Genomic DNA, 27,802 nt, shown 5'->3' with positions numbered 1-27,802 from the left:
CTGACACCCCTGCTGTAATCTCTATTTATGTGTTCTGGGACTCTAATTGAAAGTTTGTGGGTATGCATACTGTATATGTTTGTGTATGTTAAACATGATGTGTGTTTCCCTATGATGGATCATTGTTGGTCAGAAGACTAAAAGTTGTACTAAGCAAAAGCTTGGTCAGTTGAAAAAAAATGAAATGCTGTCACTCTAACATTTCAGCTCCAAAATCCAAGCTATGTTGCAGATTTAAAAAAACATGATTATAGGGCAGGGTATGAATGTGGACATGGAGGGAAAATTAAATTATTCATAAAATAACTGCACTTGATGAAGTGTTTAGGAAAAACTACCTGCTATCATTTGAGTTTGTTCCTTTCACATTTTTTTTGAGCCTGGCTCTTCCTCCTCTGCATTTTGAACATCATTTACTACCATGAATAGTTACAATGAGTGTCTGTCACAGTTGCAACACCTTTACTCCTTTCATAGGGATTTTTAAACAAATATATTCTCATATGTGCAAAACAAATAACCTTTAAATATTGGGAACATTACCTCAGGAACTTCAGACTCATTGTCAGCCGCCATAATGTAACCTGTTCAAGAAGAAATGCAGATGTTGCTAAGTAGGCTATCTGAAGAAGTCCGGTTGGATTGTTTTCAAGGAGTTTATTTCATCGTTGCCTGCCTTAGTTGAGAAGGAAGCTGGGCATGCTATCTTTTTTTCTTCTCCATTATCCTGAGTCAGGAATGTTAACTATTATGTTTCCAGGCAGTCATTCACTTTCGCTTTATCCTCCAGCAATACCATAGAGCTATTTCCACAGAAAATTAATAAGCAAATGGAATGAATGATCACAATTTTTTGTTGTGACATGAACTTTCCTAGTTCTTTCCTAATCTAAATTGTGTTTCTCTTATCTCTGAATGGATTTGGTTTTCTTTAAGTTAGTAACCTTCACAAGGTGAGATAGAAATAGGATTCACTTTGGGAGGAACAGGTTAGTCTGTTGATTGACCCTATTCTTCCATAGTTGAACTAGTCCATTGACCCTTGATTTTTTTAAACAACTTTGCATTCAATCAAATTGTGTCCTATTGTGTTAACAGCATTTCACACTTTGCACGGAAGCAACATATTGCATTTGCAAGCATATTTGTTCCTTCAAATTTTCTCTAATAATCTGTGCTGTGTTGATCCATTGTTCAAAATTAAAAAATTATATGTTAAAATGCTTATTATGACAAGCTACGTAGCATAAAATGGACAGGTATTCAAGTTCTTCAGAGAACTTGACTTATTATTTGAGTTTGATTTATGACTTACATATTTAATAAGTCTCCACCCTTCTAACTGAAGTCATGAAAGAAATGGTTTATAGTCAATTTGCTATTTATATCTCCTCCAAAAATCTGGAAATTGAATAGTGATAGGATCCTAATTTTGATAGCTCTGCTATGTAGAACAACAGCTTTCTGTGTTTTCCATTTGCTCATAATTCAGTTCCCCCCCACACTGGTGAGTCCCAGACATAAAAGTTCCAAGCAGCATGAGTACTCAATTGAAATTACGGGCCTTGTCTTCAGCACATCCGAAAGGTGGTAAAGGCTGAGAAAGCTGTTGTATTTGTATTAATGACAATCTAATTAAGAAGTGTTTATATCTGGAATGTGTTTCCCTAAATATTTTTTTTTCAGTACTCACAGAATTATTTATTTCTATATTTCACACACCACCTTATTTGTTCTCCCCGTATGATTCAGCCTCTTACGTTTTGTTTACTGTCCTGTTGAATGCTATTCTCTGTTCTTAAAAGAGTTATTCGGATAGTGACATATCCATATTCCAGTGTCTTCTGTCATCTGCTGAGCAACTATCCTAGGAAGATCACATTTGGGACCCCACTTTGCATACTTGTGTATAAGAAATAGTAGCTAATGCCAAAAACATTGGGAAGGAAGTCTTCTATAGCCTTAACTTAGGGAAAGTTCTAAATTCATTGCATTAAAATTCATGTAAGGTTTTATTTAATAATGATTGCTCTTATAGAGCATTTTGTATTTCCTGAGCATGTCATATAATGATAGCACAGGAGTCTTCACAGATGTTTCAGGTGTGAAGCATGTCCACACTGCCTGTTATTTAAGATTGCTTAGGATGGAGATGAACTTCAAACTCACTTTCCCTCTCAAAACTCTTTAGCTACTATTGCAACAACAACAAAATATCTATTTTGCTCTAGGTAGTCCTTTGCCCCACACATACCTTTTTTTATTTGCAGGTATGAACATCATAAACACGAATGCATTCCTGGCAGCTGACATAACAGCACCAGTGGAAGATGCAATGGCATTTCTCTTTCCTTTTCTCTGTCCTAGTGTTATGGCCACGGCCACAGCAGAGCAAATCACACCCATCAATCCCATGTGAGGTCACATTGCACATCCTGTCCCTTGTACCAAATGACCCAGTCTCAGGGTTGGGTTCACAAAAATTGGGTGAGTTCTCATAATAGACCAAGTCACGCTCGGTTGGTGGCTTAAAGAGGGCATACTTGGCACGCAGTGTCTCCACCCAACCACGGGATTCCCGATGCTTCTCTACCACCATCTCTGAAGCACTGTCATACTTGTCCTTCAAGTAGTCACCAATGGCCCGGAAGTCTGGCTGGGCCCACCAGCATGTTTTAACCTCACAGCTGCCAGACAAGCCATGGCATTTGCATTTTAAATGCATGTGATCCAAGATAGTCTGTGCAAAAGGAAACAAAAAATCAGGCGAGTCAAGCTTTTAGGATTTCCTCTATGCCATTTTCATTAGAACAATTTTGTCCTTACAGCCTTTTGACCTGCTACTAAAAAGACAAACACATCTGTCCTCTCTTCTAGAGGAATAACTTTAGTTTGACCAATGATGGTTAATCAAACTGTTAGGGCATTGCACTCCTCAAAATTATAACAGAATTATGTTATTTTAATAATTTATAATGAATTGGGATAGCATGAATTTAGGAACATAATTTTAAAAAAGCATCATTCTCCAACTTCATGCTGTCTAGAAGTGTTAAAACTCGAATCATCATCAGACAGCATGGCTGTGTTGACAAGGGGTGATGAAAATTGTAGTCACTACAACCTGCCTGGAGAATGATGCAGGCAGTCATTCCCTTATCATGATAGTTTAAGCAAATGCCTCAGGAATTTTGGATAAGCCAAAAATGTAATTGATCTCTTTAACTGGCTAGTCCCTTTGCCTGAGTCATCAAATACACACCTATCTACTTTCTTTTTCCTAATCTCCAGAAATGCTACTTCTATGGGCACACAGTTGCTCTCAGGGCAGAGGGTTCTATATGTTTTTCTTCTGTCTCTTGGTGGGTCATGAGCTATGGTGACAAGGGGAAGAAGATGATTGAATGGCAGGCCTTGAATGGCTGCAGCTGATAAGGAGAAAAGAGGGAGACATTTCTATCTGCCATTGAATGAAGCCATCAACAGTGCTTTAGTCTGGATCAGAGGGCTGCTGAGATTTGAACTCTTGTGCTGACCAACTTTCCAGCCATGAATCCCCAGGAATGAAGGGCAAAAATGATTTGTGGCCCATTCTTTTTCAGAAGAATATAAAGAGGGAAACCACTCACTGTTCTTCCAGCTTCGTTATTGTGCCTGTTCATGGCAGAGCGAGCATCTGGACGGTTTTCTCGGGCATCTGCAAACTCTCGTGAGACAAGTACCCCAAAGTCAGCATCTTCACTGCAGCCTCCCCATTTCCATCCTTCGCCAGGTGGTCCCTTATGGTGTGAGTCACAGCCACAAATAGTGGAAGTACCTTCAGCACACGAGCGTGTGACGGCAAATGCTACACCAGCAGAGGCAATGGCATGCACAAAAGCTGATTCTCGTGTAGCTGGAAAAGAAGGTGGAAAGACCCAATTTATTTAGTTACACTCGATCAAAACTATTCCATGATATAACAAAAATATGGGAATATGAATAATTAAAAACTAAAGTAATTCAATTTGTAACTACATAGCACCAGAAATCACAGGTTAATTCCAGCATTACACTGAAGTGACCCTCACATTCTATGAACAGAATTTAGCAATTGTCTTGCTTATTTCAGACATGAAAATATTTTTTTCCTGGGCCAGTTGAAGCTCTTAAGTAGCAAAGATGTTATTAGAACAGAGCACAAGGATAGTATGTGGGACAATGCAGCAAAACATGAGAAAGTTATTTAGCTGATCTCTCCAGAATGACATAGGAAATATCTGACCTCTACAATTGTGGCTGGCATAGCATTAAGGTGATCCAGTGAATATGTTCTGTGCAAAACAGAATCATAGTTGGTTACAATAAACAATCTCCTGCAAATAATTGGATAAGTCATTTACATTTACAGCATTAAATGTGTGTGTACGACTGCCCTTCCTTTCTATTTTTGTCTGGTTTTGTAGTTTCATTAATTTTAATAAAGTACCAGCTGAGCTGCCTTGATACACTGCATTAAGCCAGAGCCTAAGCCATAAATCGGGAAAAGCACCCCTTTTAAAAGAGGAAGAGAAGAAAAAGGAGAAGATGCGGACTATCATTTTGCCCTGCTCTGACTTGGTTTTGAAGAGTCTTCTGGCCCTTTGAGGTTAGTTTTTAAAATAGTGGCATTTATAATTTAAATAATTGTTCCCAGCAAACATTTGAACAGGACAGTAAGTAATGCGAGGCTCCAGCGAGGTAAATGGTTCTGTCTCTGAAAAGGAAGAGTAATGGGAGAATGCAACTGCTTTTCATTAGGCAGAACTCTAGGATTCACAGTTTGGGAATGAACCAGAGTAACTGGATCTGGGATGCTATCTTCAAAGTGGGAATCCAGGGGGTAATTTAAAACTGTCCTGGAGCCTGTGTATATAGAAGAATCAGCCCACATCCCACTAACCCCCTCTCAATTATACCCTGGAATTCTCTCGTAGATGGGAAAAGGGGGCTGGGGGTGGCTGGGAGAGGTTTCCCAGTGATACAACTGAAGTTCTCAGAGGCATCAAGGGGGGAGCAGAGCTTGAGTGGATTAGGGACTCGACAGAGCTTCACTGTCATGGCCTCCTATCCAGACCCTGTTACCTGCTGGGACACTCGATTTGCCATTGTTTGTGGAGTGTCACACTGTATTACCCACATAATGTGGAATGTTTCCGCCAGGCGCAGTGGTGCCCATGCTGGCATTCTCTGCGGCCACCCCTTGGCAACGGGGCCTCTACTCACCCTGCCCTGCCATCCCCCTGAGAGCCCACCAGTCAGGCTCGGAAATCTCTATTGAGTCCTCTAATGCTGTTTCTCCCCTCCTGAGCTTTAAGTGGCCAAAGGGCGTGTGAATGGTGCGGGGTTGTGAAGCAGTTCGAGGCCAGGAATGATATCCCTTGCTCTGGTGCACAGTGGGGATTGCAGCTTAGCTCTTTTCTCTTGCCCATAAGCTCATTTTCTCTCCCTCCCCACCGACTGTGCTGCCTTGAAATCTCTGCCATTTAGCTCCCAGCTCCTCTTTAAATGCAAATTTGTCATCTGTGTCACAGCTGAAAAACACTGCTGGGTTATCACAATGCTGTAGGCCATTTGCAGCCTGCAAAGCCAAGCAGTCTCTCTTCTTTTCTCAAAACACAGAAGCCCTCGAGATACAGGTTTTGTTGTACTTATTTGTTCCACAGAAATATGGGCAGGCTCCTTTCCTTAATTTGCTATGGAATTCTAAAACAATTATCTGTAAAAATAGGTTACACATTTTAACCTCTCAGCATACCATGTGACCCAAGTGTTGTTGTTTTTTCCATACACCCCACCCACACCTCAACCCTTTCACCTGTCTTTTTACTTTCTTAGGCTGAACATTTTCTGAGGAGAGACTCCTGTGTAGGGCTCACATATTTGCCGGTTGCCCTATACAAAACAAATGATCATACAGTGGAAAAAAAGTCACATGTGCATTCAAGGATTTATGCTATTTAGTTATTTATGTCAACATAACTATTGCACAGAGAAACATATGCATATCAATCTGCATCTCCACGCTAAAGTAAATTTACCCTTTTAGTGAAAAGCAAGTCATCCAAACAGGAAGTTCTTAAGATGCCAATCAGTTATTGATATACTAAGCAGGCTGCGTTTGTCAGCCTTTTTTTTTCTGGATGTAAAGCACAGAACAATTCTTGCTACATTGCTAGATTTCCAGATCAGATGGATGCTTCTCTTAATGAAAAGAGTGTAACTAAATTGGAGCTCCTTATTCATTCAGCCAAAACAAAACAAGTAATATGTCTATTAAATATAGCTAATTTACTATCTCAGATCTTGTAAGTAGCAACAGTCATATAGTGATGTTATACATAATAGTTTCTGGATGTGATTCTGTAGAAGTCCTGCTTTTTAATGTTTGAAATAATGGTCCTCATAGTTATTTCGGTGTAGGGTTAAGGCATTGGCCTAAAAACCAGGAGATTGTGGATTTTAGTCTCATTTTAGGCACAAAGCCAGCTGGTGATATTGGGCCAGTCATTCATTCTTCATCTAGGAAGGAGGAAATGGCAAGCCAATTTTTGAAAAAGCTTACCAAAAAAAATTCCCTAAGCAGTCACCAGAAGTCAAAACACTGACTTGGAGGTGTGTTTTGTATCTGTGTAAAAACAAGTAAATTATTTAATATTGCTTCTGAAAAAATGTAAGTACTTAGTGCTTACATGATTTTGCCAAAAAACTAATATGGATATGTTTATTTAGTGATTGGCATATATATTATATTCAAAATAGTAGTGCTACTTTTGTATAGGATTATTTCTTTTTTAATATGAAAGAGATATGCACATTTTTCCTTCTCTTTACATGTAAAGAAAATTTAAAATGAGTTGTATTTATCATGCAAAAACATGGCATTTCTGCAGCCCTTCTGTTTCGCTTGATTGGAACTTACTGCATGAAGTAATAATTATAGAACTAAAATTATTATTTGTGTTTATTAATTAATAACAGTTCAAAGAACAAACAAAGCGAACCACATATTTGAAATTCGAGTTCCAGCCAGGAACCTAAGAATTATGCAAGTAACATGTAGCAAGTAATGTGTGCTCTTTCTAAATGTTTTTTAAAATTCACAATTGATAAAGCCAAAATATTTAGTTGTCATAAACATTTGCTTCATTATAAACTTTTGCTAAATTTACCTATTTCTTTCATCAGAGCTCTATAGTTTACATTTTTCCAATTCTTTTTGCTCTGTTCTTCTACCATCCCCTTCCTCAAGGTATTGCCATATCTATAAAAATTACTGCTATCTTTTCCATTGCTTTATATATAGTGTATTATAGTGTTCTAGATGGTGATTAGTTTCTGTGTGAAAATCCCACATTTTTAAAATACCCTTTTCATTTTTTTCAGTTGTCTGAAGAAAATATATTCAGTAAACTCAGAAATTTTAACATAAATAATAAAGCCTCATTCTTTGGGACTTGCAATTCCTAATAATTTTCTCTGGACTGCTGGTATACAATTGAAGTGCAATTACATTCTCACAAAATGGTCAGTTCTTACAAGTAAGACTATTTTATTTTAAGATATCTCAGTTACTTCCCAGTTGGGAATGTAGACTGGAGGACATTGGAGGAAAAAAGAAGAAGAAGAAACCTTGGAGTTATGACTTGCACTTACTTTGAGAGACTTTGGTTCTGGTTTACTCAATAATTGAATAATAGGTTTCTCTCTTTCCCTATGAAAGTATGTTTGGGAATATTTTACCATCCTCTTAATAATTGCTTCCCTGACATATACAGTATATTTCCTTTAATTTGTTCAGGACTATGTGTTTGTTCAGTGTGAAACTGAATTCACATGAAGCATTAGAATTCAGTTTATAGAATTCATATTAAGATTTTAATATGACTCAAACCATGAATATATGCAACTATTTTAAAAGAGTCTGAGTTCATAAATTACACTATGTCATAACAATGTTTTGGTTTTAGTATAAGCCATTTGTGGTTTACAACCCAATATTTATGATCTAGCATGCAGAATTTATTAAAATCACAATGACTTATTCAACCAAGGATAAGGAAATCAACTATGGCTAATCACAATATGTGAGTATTGGGAGGTTGTTTTTTTTTATTCTCATCTAACCATTTTTTGCTCTGATGAAATTGATTCTCCCAATGTCAGAGCCTTTCCCAGTCCTGACCCCACAACATTCCTAATACTTGGAGAACACAGAAGCTAATATTCCAGCATGTAAAACACGTTGCCTAATGTCCCCCCACCCCCAGCATACCATGTGTTATACCTTTATCTAGAACAGGCCCAAAAATAGCCAAGCTGTCATCAATGGTGGTGCAATTCCAACGTCTCCCCCGGAACTGATGTTGGCACTCTTGAATTCCCAACTTCACACCTTCAGCCACACTAGGCATGATCTCAATGTAGTTTCGGCAGAAGCGAAGCTGCTTAGGCACTAAGCCAGGAATTGAACCACAGAGAATTGGCTGGGAGCCCAGGGATGTATATTGCTGGCCTAATGCAAGGGACCTGCATGGAGAGAATAGATACAGTCTATAGCTGAAAGTGTTCTGGGTCTCCAACATGTCAAGTTCCAGCAACGTATGTTTGTCCAAAGTGGATCTCACATAATTAATTCATAGGTTCTTCTCTTGAAGGATACAATGATTACTACGTTTTCTTCTAGATAAACTCAGAAATGATTGATTTATCTGTAGCGTAGATATGTTAGTCAAATGCTTCCTTCAACTATTTCTACTCAAGATTTGTTAGATTTATTTTTGCATAATATTGAAACATTCTAGCATAAAATCGGTAATTTACATACTGATCCAGGATAACTTGTTTAAAAGATCTCAGTTGTCTTTCAACTTTCTTTTTCAAATGAGCAATATTTTTTCTGCAATAAGGAAGTAAGCAATATGTGGTTTTCAATATATTGTTGAAAGCTATCATTCCTTACCGTTGGTTGTATTAAATAACACTGGAATTCAACAACTTATGAATTACATTGATTGTCTCATAACCCATTGGAGGTAGGCAGATAATTAATTGATTAATAATTTATTCTGCTGAAAATGTTTTTTTCCTGAAAAATTCTTAAAAATGAATAAAATTATGAAAGGCAGGGAAGGAGAAATAAGAACTGATCCAGTTGATTAGAAACAAGCAATAATAAATTAAATAAAACGAGACAAAGTAAATTTGGAAAATAAATTTAAAGATGCAATGATAGATACCATAGAAGAGTCAGAAAAATATTTAGAATATTCATATTCATAGTTAGAAAAAAAATCTAACTGCATAAACTGTGTATGATTTGGTTTATATGTTGAATGTTCTTGTTTGAATAAATCCAGACAGGAAACCAGGATATTTTAACACAAAATGGCCAGAAAAATCACCTTATATGAAATCCCAAGCCATGCTTCTGTTAATATGTTTGAAACAGATTCTGGGCAAAAGTTCCCATTTAATTTTACATCACTTACTTATAATAGCATTATCCAATCCACATTGGCTAAATGTGCTGGGAATTGGAAATATCCCAACTTGGCTGGGATAAAATTTATATCTGATGCCAATGCTATGCCTGCTGAACTTCACAGTCAGATAAGCATTAATTCTGCCTAAGTGGTTCATGCCAAAACATAATTATATAAATTATCAAAAAACTATTACAGCATGGCATAAAGTTCAAAGTGCTCTCTCTCTCTCTCTCTCAGACATCTTAAATTCCATCATTCAAAATATTTCTCTTAAAACCTGGAGGCACCCTTTCTGAAGAATTATAAGATGTTGCTTTTGAATGAGATAACGGTTATCTCTTCTTTGATTTATGGTTTGCCCCATTAATGAATATAATTTTAGATTTATATTCTGCTTCTTCCCTAGGAGCAAATTTTGTCTTACCCAAGAATCTCCTTTCATTTTATTCCTATCACAAAGATTCTGCAAGGTGGATTGGGCTGAGGCTGAGTGAGGTCCTGTGGCGTTAAGGGAGACTTTTACCAGCCCTAATCCAACATCGTAATCACAATGTCTCGTTCGTTCTCAATGGATACTATTAACACCACTAAAATATCTTTTTAGCCTTACTACGAAATCAACATATTAATCTGGTTATCTTTAGGACTTATTTTTTAACTTGCTTAAATTTTCTTATTTGCACAGATGTAGACAGAAAATATTAGAATTACACATTCATTTCATAGGGTATGATGGCAAAGTTCAGGAAGTATGGGTACTTTAGAAAATCTGTTTGTGAAGCCAGAGGATTCCCCCCTCCCCATCAATCCTCTAGAATGCACTGGGGGTCTTGTAATTCATATCCTTCACCCCCTTTTCTGCTGCCAGAATATAGACTATAAATTCTGCTTTCTCCCTGTGGAAATATTCTTCCTCTTACACATACAGGTGGTCCTTGACTTATGACCACAATTGAGTCCACAATTTCTATTGATAAGCAAAACAATTTTACAACCATTCTTGTTGCAGTTGTTAAGTGAATCACTGCAGTTGTTAAGTTAGTAACACGTTTGTTAAGTGAATCTGGCTTCAACATTGACTTTGCTTGTCAGAAAGTTGCAAAAAATGATCAGATGACCCTGGGACACTGCAACTATCAAAAATATTAGTTAGCAAGTGAGTGAATTTTGATGACATGAACATGGGAAGGCTGCAACTGACATAATTGTAAAAAATGATACGTCACCTTTTTCAATGTTTTGTTTTGAACGGTCACTAAATGAACTGTTGTAAGTTGAGGACTACCTGTACTGTACATTTCTGTAAAGGCCCCCGTGTATGTTGATGCCATTAATACTTAAGCCTAGTAAGGTGCTGCTTTCCTAACTACATGGTTGGTAGGTTCATAAGTAACAAACCTGCTATATTAGGGTGTTCTATGGAGCACAATGAATATTGTGTTTAAATATTTGAAAAAGTCATATTGTTAGTTGTTTAAAAAGGATGAATGTTTAGAACTTGGGCTGGTCAGTTTTCTTGCAAAGGGAGCTATCCAAGAAAAAGTGCTGAATCTGAGTTTCTGGGGTTTAGTACCTGTAGACGAATTTTATTACCTCGATGTGCTGCATGGTCTGACCTAGCAAAGCCTTTGTGACTTATGATCAATTTAATTCCATCAACTCTGTTTTTTTATTCAATCTTTCCTACCCAGATAATATGATATGTGATGAATTTCAATTTGTGTCCTCTCTGGTCAACATAGATTTTTAGATCTGTCATCCAAATCCCAAAAGCATTAGGCAACAACTGCATAACAAATGTATGGAGTGGTGAGAAGAGTCTCTCTAAACCTATTATAAATTCAAACATAGAACAATAGGGAAAATAGTAAAATTAATAATTAAAAAAAGAAAAGTAATAATCTCACCACCTACATTTGGAGAGAAACATGTAATCTTGTTTGCAGGTGGAAGACGAAAATATCATAAGCCTGATTTATATTGAGAAACATTAATCACTCCCCAATAAAGGATAGAAATCCAGCTGTTGACAAACACTTGTATTTCCAAATGTTATCAAATAAGTTGGATGCAGTTGGGTTTGTGGTAATTAAAGAGAGGCAATTGTTTGAGGGCTCTTGGACAATTTGAAAGGTTGACCCCATGTCCTCAATGCTTGCTGCTAGTAGGGAGGGTCTTCCCTATTCACTAACAAGCTCCCCACATAAGCATGGCCAGTCATAAAATACCCATTTAGAGAGAACATTGGGGATATTGATCGTTAGCCAATATTCTAGCTCTTTCATTGCCTAGGAATGGGGTCCAGTGGCATTTTTAGAAAACTAAGTGCTAGAAAATAATACTTTACTTTTCAGCCAATCTTCAAGTGGCACCTTTCTATTATTTTTTCCATATTCAAAGGGTCTATCCAAAGTTAAAATCAATTATTAGCAAACCAAAAGCCCAAAGAGTGTTATGTAGTGCCCATTAAAGAAATATTGATTATTCCTATCTTACACTTCTACTCAAAAAGATAAGTTATTGGGAAAAAGGGTTTTTTTGGGGGGCTATCCGGAGTACTCTCAGCACTAATTTGGGATGAGCAGGTGTCAGCCCTTCCAGGCAGTCCAGATAAGTAACCAAAATCATAAATACTAATACTTACCTTTATTGTAAGGTTGCAGTAACAGAACCATGCAAGTCTGAAAGCCCTTCTCCCCTTCCTTGCCTTAATTCCAGAGAATTAGAAAGCGTCCCTACTGAGATGCTTTTTCTGCCCCCATTTCTTCTGTGGGCTGAGATATTTCTTGTCTGGCCACTGCCGAGTCTGTAGCTCCTTTTCCTCCTGTCTCCTAACATTACTTTCACAGCCCATTACAGCAGGTCATTCCCCATTTGCTACATAAATATAAAATGAATTGTTCTGTTTCATTTTCATGTTTTACATGCCAGTACTATCACCTGCGAACCAATACAACATCGTAAGTTTATTGTCCTTTGACCAGAATCAGTAATGTAGAATTAATGGCTTAGCTTCACAGCTTCTTGCCTGAATCACTAGTTCTCAGCATGTTCCACAGGATTACTACAGGGGAGGGAAATGGAAAAATGCATCCTGCAGCTTCTTGAAGGAAAGGAGGGATGCAGTCATGATAAATTATCCACTCCACTCACTTGTATTGCTGGTTCTGAATTGCTTTTGCTCCTTGCTTCCTTTGGAGGTAAATACATGTATGAAGGTACAAACAGGCAAAGCACTCAGCCCTCCATCCTCCATAATCCACAAGGTTTCCAACAAAGAAACAGAAAAACCAAGAACTCAGACAGAGACACGCCACAGTAAAGAGTCCCAGGAACTCACGAGAGCTAGTTTGGTGTAGTGGTTGAATAATAGTAGAATAATCCCATTTTAGGTGTGAGAACCAGCTGGGTGGCTTTGCACTAGTCACTCGATCTCAGCCAAATTCACTTCACAAGATTGTAATTGTGGAGAAAAATAGGAGGAAGAAGAGTCATTATCTGTGTTTGCCACTTGAGTTATTTATAAAAACAATAAAGGTGGGAGATAAATAAATTGATACTATGGTCAGAGAGCTGTATTAGTCTATGGAAGCCATATGTCAGAAGGAATTTGATAGCACCTTTTCAGATTAAATGTGTTATTAGCATATCTTTGTGAACTATAATTCACAGACCATCAGATGCATGGTGTAATTAGGTTGTGAAAGCTTATAACTTTTAATGTGCTAGTCTGAAAGGTTATAACATATTCCTGATTTTCAGTAAATAAGCAGGCATTTAATTTCATTACACAAAGATCTTTCTCCAATTCCTAGCAAATACTTGGGCAAAAAACATATCACACAAAAAATAGAAAACAGATGGCTTTGATACCCCAAAGTTGATAGAATATTTGGAGTAGTATGGCTAGCAATACTATGGGTGTCTGAAAAACAAGTTAGGAACAGACCAAACAAACCTTGTTGACTTGATTATATGTATGATATAGCTGATCATGGCTAAGATATTATCTGTTTTACCAAGCCACAGTAGGTTCACATATAGTACAGAGAAAAAGGCTTAATATAATTTGGGAGTAGAATCATTGATTGAATTGAAATAAAATAGTAAGGATATTTGCTGGATTTTTTTGACAAACAAACAAATTACAAGCACATGGATTACAATGTAGGCAAAATGATCTGATTCACCCATACCCCTTACTCCAAACCAATGAAACTACAACATAATTTTATGTGATGAGTTATTAGATAATGTATTTATATGCAGACGTAACCTAGCCAGAACAGAACAGAGCAGGACACACAAGGAATTTGTCTCCAGTGCATAAACTCTCAGAGTAATAATAATCCTAATAATGATACCAACAAGAAAAGGTAATAAAAAAGATGAGAAGGATAATAGTAATACAGCCATACTAAATGGTTAAATATACTTAGGCATAAGACAGTACTGTGAGAATTAGGTATTCAGCAGAGTGATGGCACAAGGGAAAAAACTGTCTCCATGTCTGCTTGTAATGTGGATAATGCCCATCTTATTCCTTTTGGAGCTGAAAAATTAATTAAACTAATTACAGTAGCTTCCCAACCTCCTCTTTTTTCCTTTTGCTCTCAAATGAGCATGGATCATATCAGCTGCTATCCTGCTTACCTTCTCTCCTTTAGCTTAATTCCTCCAACTGATATGTTTACGTTGAGCTATTCATATCACAATCCTATGCAACCACATTTTCAGTCAAGAGGGAAGTCAACATTGGCAACTAGCCCTAAAGTATTAACATCAAGTGCCTGTCTGTCTAAATATACAAATGGCTTATATAAGTAAAACAACCGTAACAAAACAGTACTAATAAACCAAGCTAAAACTTGTAAAATGGGAGACTGTAAACTTGCAAAGTGTGCAAAATATCAAAATTTGAACCCCATGTTTGAAAAAAAATGAAATAAAATATTAATACAGATGTTGTTTGCATAATCTTAAGAGTATGACTTAAGATTTCTAGGGTGCTTTTCTCTCTCTTTTCCAGAATCTAATATATTCACACACATCATTTTGCCATTGCAACATTACACAATATTAGAGGACTATCTTCTAGAATCTCTAAAATTAATTTTAGGATGGGCCCAGGTGGAATGAATGGAAATTCTGTTTCCATCATTTTACTCATTACTTGATGCTGTGTACATACAGTATGTACACCTTCATTTAATCAGAGTGCAAAAGGAATGACATTACACTTGCATAATCAGAATAATATTTTTCTTTGTGTGGATTTATTTAAATATCTATCAGTTATCTGCATAAAAAAGAGTAGCTAAGAACTGGAAGAAACTCCATATGTGGAGAGATCAAGAGGAAGTCCATAACAATTAAAATAAGGTAGGTGTGCTGCTCCAGAAATAAGACCAAGGAGCTTGCATGGAACCTGAATATTATTGAAGAAATAGAAAAGTTGAGAATTTCTCCAGCATTCCCACTTGAATGCAGGGGAGTGTCAACAAATGCCATTGTCTGAATTTTATTATAAAAGCAAGCAGGACAGAACAAGAGGAGTGTCCAACAGCCTCAGATGTCTTAAGGAGTTTCCAAAGCTTCTTTTCCTTGTGATCCTTTCTTTTCTCCCAGCTGAGAGCGCTCCTTATCTAAAGGGCAACCGCAGGGGTTGATGGCATCCTTAACCCTAGTGGGCCGTTTCCTTGGCTACCTCATTAGAAGATGCTTAAATCCTCTTGTCCCTATAATGGGAGTTTTCTACTATAGACCTCCACAATGGAATCAGCCCACCATGTAAGCAACACAAAATCACCCACAACTGTACATTCAAAAGGTACCCTGGAGCATCTATGGCAATTTGTGGAAACAAGTTCCATCAACCCAATAGAATTTGTTTCTGAGTAAGGTCAGTTCTGAATTTGGCCACCACTAATCATCTTTCCCAGCTCCTCCAACCATATTGAAAATAAAACCTAAAATGCTAGATGTTGCCCCTAAATGCCTTTTGGGGCATTCACCAGCATAAAAGGAATTGGGAGATAAATGTATTTACAATGAAGAGTAGCGCAGAGGTAGGGACCCACTTTTCTCTTACAAGTTGCATTCCTTTGAAGGTAATCTAGTAATGCCAGTAAGTGGGTGCACAGCAAAAATGTGACTAGAGATGGCATCCCCTCAATCTTTCTTCCTTTCCTCCAGTGGAGTATGTGGTGGGCAGGATTGTCTGCAGGTTGTGGCAAAAAAGAGAGAAGAAGATGGAGTCCTAGATGGTGCAATTGAAGCTCTATGGCACACATAAAAATGGCTGTAGCTTTGATTGTGATTGCCATTTTCACTTTTTTTTAAAAAAATGTCCTGTTAGTCCTGTTGACTAAAAATCAGTTAACATAGATAGGCACTTCTTAAAATAAGATTCTTAAAATCCAGCACTTCTTAACGTAAATTGATTCTTCGGCCTAGAACTGAAAATTAGTTAATGGACTACACTGATATTAACTGAACCCTAACAAACATTACTAACCTTGTTCCATGAAACTATCTCCATTGGGTTTTAGACTTCTAAAGTAGCATTACTGAGAAAGTATGTTCCTGGATGATCAAATCAAATCTTCTGAGCTGAAGAAGCTTCTTGGATGAAAAGTGAAACATCTTCAAGAAAAATCAGAAATTCCAGTTGCCTCTTGAAAAAAATCACCTTTGGGACAACCATGATCTGTATGACTGAGAATCTTCATAGACATTTCCAGTGGATATTTTCTACAATAAATATGCTTCAAATTTTGAAAATGCTCAGGAGAGGATATCAGGCCTGTTGGCAGGTCAGGACTGAATCTTCTATGAGCATGTGTGGGAAGAGCTGTGGTCAATCCTCTCTGTCTTTGCTTTAGGAACAGCATCACCTGTTTGCCTGCCTGAACTCTGACAAGCTCTCTGCCCCAGGGAGGTGATTAGCCTGAGATAACTCTTCTTTAGCAGGCTGCTTGCTTTGTTGTTATTAACTCTGGAGGGAACCTGACTTGAGGGCAAGAAATGACTTATTTTTAGCACCCAGGCAGCTAAGTTGTTGGCACCAATACTGCTACAAGCCTCCTGCCAAAGAGAAATGACAAGTTACGTCACCAAGTGTGCTCCCCACCCTATCCAAATGTATGGCTGACATGAAGTTGGAACATTCTTGTTTGATTATTCGAAGGCTGCAGTAAACTCTAAAGCCAGAAATGGTGCTAATGATGGTTCTGTATTTAGACAAGAAAAACCAAATGCACTGGTATCAAATAGGTGATATCTGGCTCAATAGTAGTAAGTGCACATGGGATCTTGTAGTCCTAGCTAACAATTACTTAAATATGAGCCAGCAGTATGCCGCAGCTGCCAAAAAACCCAATACAGTTCTGAGGTGCATTAACAGAGCAGTGGTGGTTGCAGGCAATATGCCCTGGTACAGATGTACCGGTGCCTGCCTGGAGCACTGGGTACCGTTCTGGTACGGTGCTCCGGAGGACCCACCTGCTCGCCCGAGCTCCTTACCTGTATTTGAGCTCTTTGGCGCTTCCGTGCATGTGCACGGAGCACACGGTACCTGCACAATGCTCCGCTGAGCAGTTGGAGCGTTGCTGAGGTAAGGACATAGGCGCGCACCGCATGTGTGCACATGCGCACTGTGCACATACATGTGGACGACGCCAGGCCCCATTGCAACCTTAGCGGTTGCAACGGAATCCGGAACCTACCACTGTAACAGAGGGATAGAATCAAGATCATGTGAAGTGTGGTTGAAGGTTCATTCTCTGAGCTTGTGCATTGGTTACTGAACATTTCGTTACCAAGGTAGGTAACATCTTCAATGTAATTTAGGAGTTTTCAGTGTTCTGCTATTTATTACACTGAATATGTTACCTATCCTTTATGAAACATTCAGAAACCAACCCACAAGCTCGGAGAATGAGCCATCCTCATCTTACATCTGAGCTACAGATATTCGCCACTAGTGAAAATCACGTGAAGTGTTATTATCATTTTATAATGACCTGGTAAGGCCATACTTGGACTATTGCATCCAATTTTGGTCACCATAATATAAAAAAGACGTTAAGACTCTAAAACAGGACTGTCAAACTTGCGGCTCCTGGGCCGGATACATCACACACTAGTCACCCCCACGCCCGGTTTAGCGAAGGAGGGAATTGTGATATGTCACTTGATGTTGTGATGATGCAAGTTTGACACCTCTGCTCTAGAAAGAATGCAGAGAGCAATAAAGATGATTGTGGGACTGGAGGCTAAAACATGGAGAACAGTTGTATGTCTAGTTTAATAGTGACATGATAGGAGTGTTTCAATATTTAATAGGATTCCATAAAGAAGAGGAGGGCCAACCTATTCTCCAAAGCACCTGAGGGTAGAACAAGAAGCAATGTGTGGAAAGCAATCAAAGAGAGAAGCAACTTAGAACTAAGGAAAAATTTCCTGACAGATATAACAATCAATCAGTACAACTATTTGCCTCCAGAAGTTGTGGGGGCTCCAACATCGGAAATTTTAAAGAAGAGATTGGACAACCATTTGCCTGAAATGTTATAGGGGTTCCTGTTTAAGCACGAAGTTGTACAGGAAGACCTCCAAGATCCCTTCCAACTCTATTATTCTGTATCTATCCTATAAATACGGTAAAATGCTACCTAGTTCTTTGCACAACTTACTAAGCTAAAACTAATCAAAATATATTTTGAAATTAATAAAATATATGAACCCATTCACATTACTCTGCTCAGGAGTTATATAATACACATACTCCAATAACTAGTTTTGGATGAAAGAATGCCAGTTCTTTATTCGGATTGTTCAGAATCAGCACTCTTGGTTGAATAAAGATCTGACACCAAGGAGCACTCATGAGAATACACTGTGAATGGAAGATTCCAACCTGCACAGAGAGAGCACTTAACTATGACAAAATAGCATGCCAGTCATCCTTGAGGTTTGAGTATATCAGCTTGTTTTAAAATATAGAGTAATTAAAAAAAAACAAATAAACCAATAGGGCCATGAGATCTGGGTAATTCTGGGCATATTATTTTTATTTGTGTGCCCATGCCATATAAAAGAACAACAACAACGGGATTGCTTTATAGGTTAATTCTACTTTACTCAGACTCATTATTTCACTTGATATAGGGCAGCCTCAAATCATAAAAACCTATTAAATTCATACATTGCATTATTGTCGGTTAAACAAGCCAAAACTGGCTGATTTAACACTACAAAGTAAAACATATTAATGGTTGGCTTCAAACATCATGCTAAGCCCAAACCAAACAATTATGTCTTACAACAGTATGTGAACTCAGTCATCATTTTTATAGTCTCACATAAAAAGTAAAAGTGAAATCTCCTCCATGAAATTAATGAGAAGTATATAACATATATCAGTCTATAACCTTGGCCTTGCATCCCAAGTAAAGGAAGTTATAGAAAGAAAAAAAATTCTCATTCCTTCTCTCCCCTCTCACCAACACCCCTCTTAATCTGTGCCAAAGGGTCAAGTGTATTGGAGGTGGGTGTCAACTCTGCAGACTCCAAGGATGTTACCAGAAGAAAATATTCATCTCCTCTACAGTAAACATTAGAGACTCCTAGTATGAGTTGTTCCTCCCTCTTCCAGTAATCTTTCTTGCCTGACTTCATTTTGTAAAGGAGACCATCAATGTCCAAGGAGGCTGAAGGGAAGGAAAATACAGCTGTTCCCCAATCTCTTTAATTTATTATATTGTGGGATGTGTGTCCTTGAATTTAATGCTTAGTTTCTTCAGAATCAGATATTTTTCCTCCTTATTTTCATTACTTACAATGTGTTATCTTGCGGTTACTTTGATATGAATGAGTTGCAATAGCTTAAGCTTCTTTCTTTTCTTTCTAATCAAAGCTTGAGTTTTAATCAGTTAGTAGCACTGTGCATAGTATACCTCACAAAAAGATAGAAGGCTCATGTTGGACTGAATAATAAATTGTCCAGCTGTTATTTAGTGGTTTGTGAAAAACTATGTTGGTTCAATTGGTTGCATGAACTCAGATAATTAGGTAGGTTAAAAGCATGATTATTCATAATTAATCATATCTTGGCTATATCCTTTAACTCTTCCAGTGAGTTCAGGTTAATCAGTTCAACATCTGAACTAAGTGAAAATAGATTCTGCGTAGCACAAAGCCAATTTCTGTAACCATAATAGGTTAAAAAAGCCAGATGCTCTTTTCATAAAGCTGTAAACCATACTCTGCAAACAATGACTGTTCATACAGCACACTAAATGAAAAGGCAATTGCATAATTAACACTAGTCAAAGGTAGTATCAATGGTAATAAAAACCTTGAGAGATTATTTTTTTCAATGTTTCTCTACTTTGTTTTCTTATATATTAGATTGCAAATGATGTATGAATGTATGATGTATTATCTCAGCATTTGGAAAGCTTTTGTAAATAAAAGTACAAAATAAAACAATACACTATTGCAAAAGCATCAAGTTAAATAACAACAATTTACCTTTTATGAGTTCACTTGCTTGTGATTTTAACTGCTAATCTGTCTGCTTTCCTAAATAATTCATGTTACTAAATCTGAATCAAAGGAGATGCTGAAATGGAGACGATCCCCCCCTCCCCTTTTATATGTCTAGAAGAGAATTCCTTAGTCTGAGAAATCTAAATCCCACCAGGCACCTAGGACACCAACTCTTTGTTTTAATAATAATCTCGGTGGCCGATTTAGAAATAACAGGATGAGTTTTAAAAGTGTTTCATTATTTTCCTACTCTGAGTCTTGGCTCTCCTAATCGGCTTTAATGTTAAGAGTACATTAACGCTTCCTCCCCTGTCGTGGCCCAAAGAAAGGAGAGGAGGGGAAGGGGAACAGGTTTAAACATTTTTCAGAAGCCTTGTCATCTTTTATCAGATCCGCCTGGAGCTTTTATGTCGGGAGCCCTGTTCCCTTACTGTACATTAGTAGCTGCATTCCAGAAAGTTGGGTCAATTCCCTTCGCACCTTCCGGCCGCCCTGAGCACCAGGTTCCCAGGTTCATCTGCCGTGCCTCATTCTTCCCTTGCGACTAGCCAGCGGCCCTTCTCTCCAAGCCAGCCTGTTTTCCTAATTCCCAGCACGCGCGTTTCTTACTTCACAGGAAGCAAATGACCCCCGAGTGTCGGCAAACAGTTATCACATTCGAACCCGATTTAAAAATAAATAAATCTGCAGTAATGGTGCAATCGTGTAGAATTCAACCATCATTCTCACTAAGGTCGATCGATCGATCTGAACTCACATAAAGGTGTAGAAGACTAGACGAGCAGCCGTCCAAAAAGTGTTCATAATGTTTTCGAAATCCCGCAACCTGATAATACGGTAAAATCTAGAATTTGTTATAATAGAATCATATTTTAGAGTGGGCGGGAACCCATAATTTAAAAACTAACATGTTTGTCTGTTAATTTCTGCTTGGCCTGTGAACCTTTTTAAATGTACCTGAACAGACAGAACAAGAGTCGGGAGTAAAATTTAATTATCTCTAATTCCACGGGGAGCTTAACAGTTTCCAAAGAAATAAGGAGGCGAGTTATAGTTGGTTTTCTGCTGCTCTAGAGGAGAACCTTTTCACTCCTAGGAATGAACAGTTGATCTGAATTCCAGAAAAAAAATACTTTGTAAATCTTCCTTTTCAGCCAATTTGAGTATGAATAAAATTCAGATACTGGGTTGTCCATTTTCCCCAGCCTTTTATATTTAAATAAATCTGACTGTCAGTTTGTTTTATATAACTTTTAACATCTAGCTGTCTTTTTAATACTAATTATAATTTATTCCATATTTATTTTGTATGTGGTATAAATTGCATCAGAAATGTTTATCCAAAGGTGTTGTTACAATATCTGTGAGATGGGCTATTTTAAATTTGTCCCTAATACCCCAGAGGAAGATTGAGGTAAATTTTATTTTTTTGAATTGTGATGGAAGCATGGAAAGAAATTAACCAAAATTTATCCAATTGTGCCTTAAGTCAAGAACATACCTGACTCTAGAAACTGTTTCGCGGCATCCAAGATTTTAATTTAAAAACTTCTGGTCACAGGAGCCTAAACTGAATGATTTTTTTAAAAAAATCTGAAATTAAAAATGTGCATCTTGAGAACAAACATCCATGGGTATTAAGCACGCCTGTAACTACTCCTTTTCAAAACCAAACCAAATAATAAATGCTAGCCAGGAAATCCATCTCATGAGAAAAACCGCTTTTGTGGAAGACAAAGCCAAATGGAAATGTCATATTTGAATGCAGAGTGTTTCATTTTATGTATAGAGTTATGAGGACATCATTTAAGCAACTTTATGTAAACTAGTTACATGTAGATAACTAAACAATTTTAAACATTTTATGCTGTACTATTCATGTACATACATACATGTCTGTCATAGGAAATGTTAGAAACATGGTAATTATTAATACAGTATTGGCAATTTCTAAGGTTTTAGCTAGCCTGATGGAAAGTTTCAGAAATGTTTTAAAAAAATAAAGGAAAGGAGATATTCATTCTTTACACAGTAAATATCTAGGGAATACATAGGGGAACTATGGGGGATAATGGAATAAATGTTCTTTGCAATTTATTGATTCTAGAATGTTGCCAAATGTCTTACTCCTGAAATCATACACCTGAATTTCCAACTCATTTCATTTGTTATATTCTCTTAAGTGGGATAAATGTTTAAGTATGAAAAGCCTGAAATAAGATAAAGGTCACAAAAAAGGAGGGAAGAGTTTGCTTAATAGGTGAGATGGAATAATACCTTTGAGAATGTGCAAATGCTTTTCTCCTATCTTTGAAAAACTTCTACAGTTTTCACAGAATCATTGGACAGACGTCAGATGGATTATTCTGTTTATCCAACCCTTTCTTTAAAGTGAGGCCATGGAGGTGCACCTAATACAGTATTTATCAACCTATTTCTAAGTATCTAATTATAGCATTGATTATCAATATCCAGCAGGAATAATCCCTTGTGGGTTGAGAATGATGGCTATTGTAATTCAGCATATCTAGAAAAGGTCAGCTTGGGAAAGGACACTCTAATAGTGGGTTTCTGTAGATTGGCGAGTTGATCAGGATGTCTGATCTTTAGCTATGGTGAATGTTCTACTGCCAAGATTCAGCTCTGGAATATGAGCTTTGTCCAATTTAATCATCTCTGCACTTTCTTCCTTGATAGATCTAATTTCCAAATTCATTTGCACCATCTGGAGTTTAAATGTTATTGATACTGATTTTGGATATGCATAGACATAATTATGGCTCATCTCACTGGTTAGACTCAATAGTTGTTTATCCATTGGCTGGCATCCAATTTGCCAATGGGCTTTTGGCAACATCAGTTGTCAATTAATATCTGAAGCCAGCAGGCAAAATGTTAAAGATGAAATTCAGCTGCTAAAGTATTGTTGCCTTCCCAACCACCAAGATGGCATTGTGTCACATTTGACAGGTAGGGAAAGTCTGATTTTGGTAGAGTTCTAGTGAAAAGATCTAAGTATACTAGAGTTCAGAAATGGTGATTAATAAAGAATTTGTATGGTGCCATTCATATAACTTTGTAGGGCCAAATCAAACTACATTATAGCTTTTTGTAATGACTTAGCACAATAAGTAAATCCAAACTGTGTACTTTCTTCTGTCACTAAGAAGCTGGTAAGGTCTTCTTACTGCAGTCCATTTCCCCCCCTCAAGAGTGCCAATGAAGTTAAAAATAATTCCCAAAGCCCTCCACAATTCCTATGGCATTCCTGTATTTTGGATGGCCTTACCTCCTTGGTTTCAAGGATACTTTCTAAAGAAGACCAAGTGTTGAATTATAAACCGAGGAATGTTCAGTAGGATTGTGTAGGTGGTCCAGGGCATTCTGTTATTCTTCCTCCATTCAACCCCTGGTTATATTAGTCCTGGACTATATCACTTTGAAGAGGCAAATCCAACTCCAGGTCCATCACAGCTCTAGAAAGAAAGCAGCCCTCTGCAGGGACCAGAGCCCAGGCTGTAAAGATTATTGCACCTTCTTTTTTGTGGTTTTTTTTTACACATATTGCAGCATTCTCAGAAGCTTTTCAAACTCTATAAAATTCAGTGAAAGAAATATATATATGTACACACACACACACACACACACACACACAGTTCCAAAGCATGATTTACAAAGAAAAACAAATCACAGTAGATTTTCTCCTTTTAAAAAATGTCATTGTGTTTGATGCAATTCTAGATTTTGACTTTTCCCATTTCTTGGCTCCTTTTTAATCAAGTGAGAATGCCACCACCTGTCCTAATGATCAAGCTTCTCTCCCTATTTTCTTGAATTATAAAATCTTATTTCTATATGGAATGAACTTGATTATACCAAAAGCAAACAATGTAACGATCATTCAGTTGAAAATCAGGGAGGTTTGGGAGAAACTAGCATCTGAATTCAACTACAGCAACCTCTCTTTCTCTTTCGATTTTTTTTTAAAAAAACAAAGCATATACAAGGGATGTATTTTAAAGGTCAGCCAGAGGTCATTGTTTTTTAGATTTCCAAAAGTGGTCCTGGAAAATTGAAGATCATATTGGAGAAGTACTTTTCCACAAGAGCGAATATTACTAAGGTGGGGTCAAATATAGAAATCTAAGCCAACATAGGTTTTCCATTTGTATCCTAATTTTATGGGACACAATTTAAGTCATGTATATGACAGCACCTTTAGTCTTGGATCTAAGAATTGACCCAGGATGTTTTTCAAAAGGCAATTGGACTTTCTTTGTTTTCTCCTTGAAGACATTTTGCTTCTCTTCCAAGAAGATTCTTCAGTTCTTTCAGCTTCTTGGATGAGAAGCAAAATGTCTTCAAAGAAAAAACAAAGGAAATCCAGTTACCTTTTGAAAAGAACCTTTGGGACAACCATGACCTGGATAACTGACAATCTCCACGGACATTTAAGAGTTGACTTCTATGCTGGTCATTGTCTTCTCCATAAGCCCAGGAGAAATCTGTCATACCTAATATCTGCTTGGGTCAAAGATGGCCAGGTCACTCTTACCCAGTTATCCAGTTATATTCTTCTAATATATGACATGTAACAGCGTACACAGCTGTCATCACAACTTGAGATGATGGGCTATGGAGTGCTGGAGAAAAATACTGGCACATATTCTCTGAGAATCTCATTTTTTTGGGCTGGTTTTATACATTTGTGCTCTTGTGCTCAGTTGGCTAGATTTAATAGTGCTATAGTATTACTATACAGAACTACGTATGAAAATATTGTAATGAAACTAAGGCTAGTATCACCTTTCTTGCTCGCTCTCTTCTTTATGCAAAGCTTTCAGCCAGCCTTTGCACTTTTATATATGTATATGTATGTATGTGTGTACACCCAACCCACACTACCTGTCCCTGCTCCTCTTTGCCTCATTCCCCCCTCCCCATTCCAGGCAATTTGAAACTATGCAACCTGCCTTTTTCACACTTTTCGATATATTCATTTTTTATTCCCAACATCCCTAACTAGCTTTCTCATTGTCTTTTGCACCTGGAATTTCAGTATGTAGCTCAAACAAACTGACTCAAGATAAGGCTAGGTGATCAAAATTACATTATTTAGTTAGACTGTTTAGTTTGAAGAATTCTAAATCTTTTTTTAAAATGCTGGATTATTTTTTAATGCAGAAGTAAATTATTACGTTACCATTTTTATATATGTGAAAGTTGACCGCTGTCCCATATTTTATGACTGACAATTTCTCTCCCCTTCTATACATTAATAAAATAATACATTGATATTTGTATGCACTTTGACTTATTTCTGCAAAATTGTGCATGATTGTTATTTCTTATTATTGTTTGTTAAACAATTATTTACTGACTATCTTCTTCAGCTGGAATTATATCCTGAGGAGGGATTGAACATTTGCAAGAAACTTAAATAAATTCAGATCTTTCCCAATTCACCTAAATCCTGCTAAATAATGCAAAATATAGGTACATAAACTTTCACATCAAGTGAAAATAATCACTTGAATTTGAAAGGAACTGAATGACTAGAAGTTAGAAAACATGTAATAAAATAAGGTGTGAGGATTGCTATGAAATGTATATACTAACTTACAGCTCATTATCAATTATTGATAATTGATTTGTTCATTTCTGAGCCTTGTTTTTCAATGTAATTATTACATTTGCTCTATACTGTACTAGAAAACACAACTATACAAGCCAAAAGCACAGCTCAGTCACTGTGACGCTTTATAAATTCTCTATAGATAATTTTCATTATCCTAAAATATGCGTAGGTGCATATTGTTGTTGAATTATGTATGTCTGTATTTTAAAATCCAGAGGCTTAATCCTTTTTCTTTGAGACAAAAGATATCTACCAGAAGAATAGGTTTTAGGGGAAGGGAAAAATTAAGCAGACTGGAAGAAAATAGATTTTTTATAATGCTTCTCTCTACGTTAAGAAGTATGATTGGAAGGGCAAAATTTTACTAAAATACCAAGGTTTTTCTTTATACCCTGAAATTTTTAATTTTAAATAAGCAGCACAGACAGATTCTGTTTACTGAACTAAATTCTCTGAATCACTTCTCGTTGACAGTTCTACTTGAAACAAAACGTTTGATTCTTAATAGTTTACAGCTTCTTTTATAGGAAGTTTGTTTCATCAAACCTGAGGCTAAAAGAGATCTGATTAATCTAAATTCTGACAGGAGAACCTTTTTGAACTTTAATATATATGAGTCATATCCATTTGGCATGGAAAATACAAGCATTTTTTGATGTTGCTGTGATTTAATTTTTCTCAATTATCTTCATATAATCAGACAAAATAAGGTTAAAAACATTGTTAAATATACTGAATGTTTATTCTTTATTATTTATATGAGGCATCTAAACCAAAATTTTACAACACAACCTATTTTTCAAAATTAAACATTTTTAAATTTATATTCATACCACACTTTTGATTATATTTAAAAAGGAATTAAGTGAATAACTTACATAAAAAGAAAACTTTGAAAGTGGTAGTGGAAGACCATATTAAGTTAACTCGAAGCTGTTGATATTTCTAATCCAAATGTTTAAAACATTTTAGTATAAGGAGATATTTTAATTAAGCAACAGGAAAAGCCAACATTAGATTATTAAACGCTAAAGTATTTTTAATAACCTAAATTTTGGTTTTGCTGAAAAAAATCCCAGATCATCCCATGTCCCAGTACAGGGAAATGAATCTTTGGCAAAATAATTTTTAGCTTTTATCTTCTTGGTTTGCTTAAATGGAGTCAAGATTTTTATGAAGCAAGCAGGAAATTAAAATGTCAAATTGTTGTCATTCCCAAAAAATATTGAAGTTAAAACTTAGATCTTGGTTGTTTTCTTGATATTTTTTTCTGCAGATGTTGGCATCATTAAGCAAATATATTTAAAGTGAAAGAGCACATCTAAGGAGTCATTTTACATAGCACTGTTAATAGACATTTGTGATCTGCTGGCAAATACCAAATAGTGAATCTTGATAGTAGTTTAATATTTATATTCTTTTAGTTGATTGTCTTTACAATGCCTGCTGCTTATAAATTACATTCCAATATATTATTCTGATGCACAAATGACTGAGGCAGACACAATGCTTTTCAAGCAAAAGGAAAAAATATTTTAAGTATCACCCAAAATGAAAAAAGCGAGGCGAGCACATAGGAACTTTGCACAAATTCTGAAAAAGCAAAATGATGAGAGAAACATGAATCAGGATGCAGAGAGAATGCAAATATACTGAAGTAGGGGGAAAGAGGTAGGCTGCCAAAAAGTTTGAGATGAGGAGAAAAGAAATCTTACCACCAAATAGGGTAACCGGCTAGGACCTTTGTATCACCGAAGAAAAAAGCTAAAGTTAATCCAAGCAGGTGGTAATCCATTAGTCCAGGCTTGGTGCTGAGGAGAAGAGCACTCTCCACGAAGTTTGCAGAAAAACATTTAAGGACCCCAAAAAAATCAAAACAAAACAATCCCACCCTGAAAAAAAACCCACAGGTATTTCTACCCCCCCACCCTCCCCCCTCACATGTACACACACCCTCAAAGCCAAGAAATATTCCTGAAGTGGAAAATGACTTTGTGCTGGTCAGAAATGCACCTCGCTGAACCTTTTCCCCCACCCACCCCTGACAAACTACCAAAGCGTCTATTAAAATGTGCTGTGCTTTGGAGATGTCAGGAAGCATCCA

The 27,802-nt window shown here is 36.8% G+C and overlaps 1 protein-coding gene across 1 annotated transcript; it reads right to left on the bottom strand.

Annotated features, from left to right (window-relative positions):
* Positions 1–752: 752 nt before the first annotated feature.
* WNT3 (Wnt family member 3) lies at positions 753–27,550 on the bottom strand. The gene is made up of 5 exons (XM_081933895.1): positions 27,414–27,550; positions 8,306–8,547; positions 3,630–3,895; positions 2,255–2,740; positions 753–803 (listed from the first exon to the last, which is right to left on the bottom strand). Exons 1-4 carry the CDS (start codon positions 27,491–27,493, stop codon positions 2,261–2,263), a joined length of 1,068 nt encoding a protein of 355 aa, XP_081790021.1. The 5' UTR covers positions 27,494–27,550; the 3' UTR covers positions 753–803; positions 2,255–2,260.
* Between the last annotated feature and the right edge of the window lie 252 nt (positions 27,551–27,802).

The sequence above is a fragment of the Natrix helvetica genome (assembly GCF_964273705.1).
Source record: "Natrix helvetica genome assembly, chromosome: Z".
NCBI classification, from domain to species: Eukaryota; Metazoa; Chordata; class Lepidosauria; order Squamata; family Natricidae; genus Natrix; species Natrix helvetica.
This window is presented reverse-complemented; position numbering and strand designations above follow the sequence as displayed.

Coding starts and splice junctions, on each gene's coding strand:
- WNT3 (XM_081933895.1), bottom strand. CDS start 27,493: ATGGATTACCACCTGCTTGGATTAACTTTAGCTTTTTTCTTCGGTGAT. Junction 3,896..8,305: donor TGGGCCTGTTCTAGATAAAG/GTATAACACATG, acceptor CTTCTTTTCCAG/CTACACGAGAATCAGCTTTT. Junction 2,741..3,629: donor ATAACGAAGCTGGAAGAACA/GTGAGTGGTTTC, acceptor CCTTTTGCACAG/ACTATCTTGGATCACATGCA.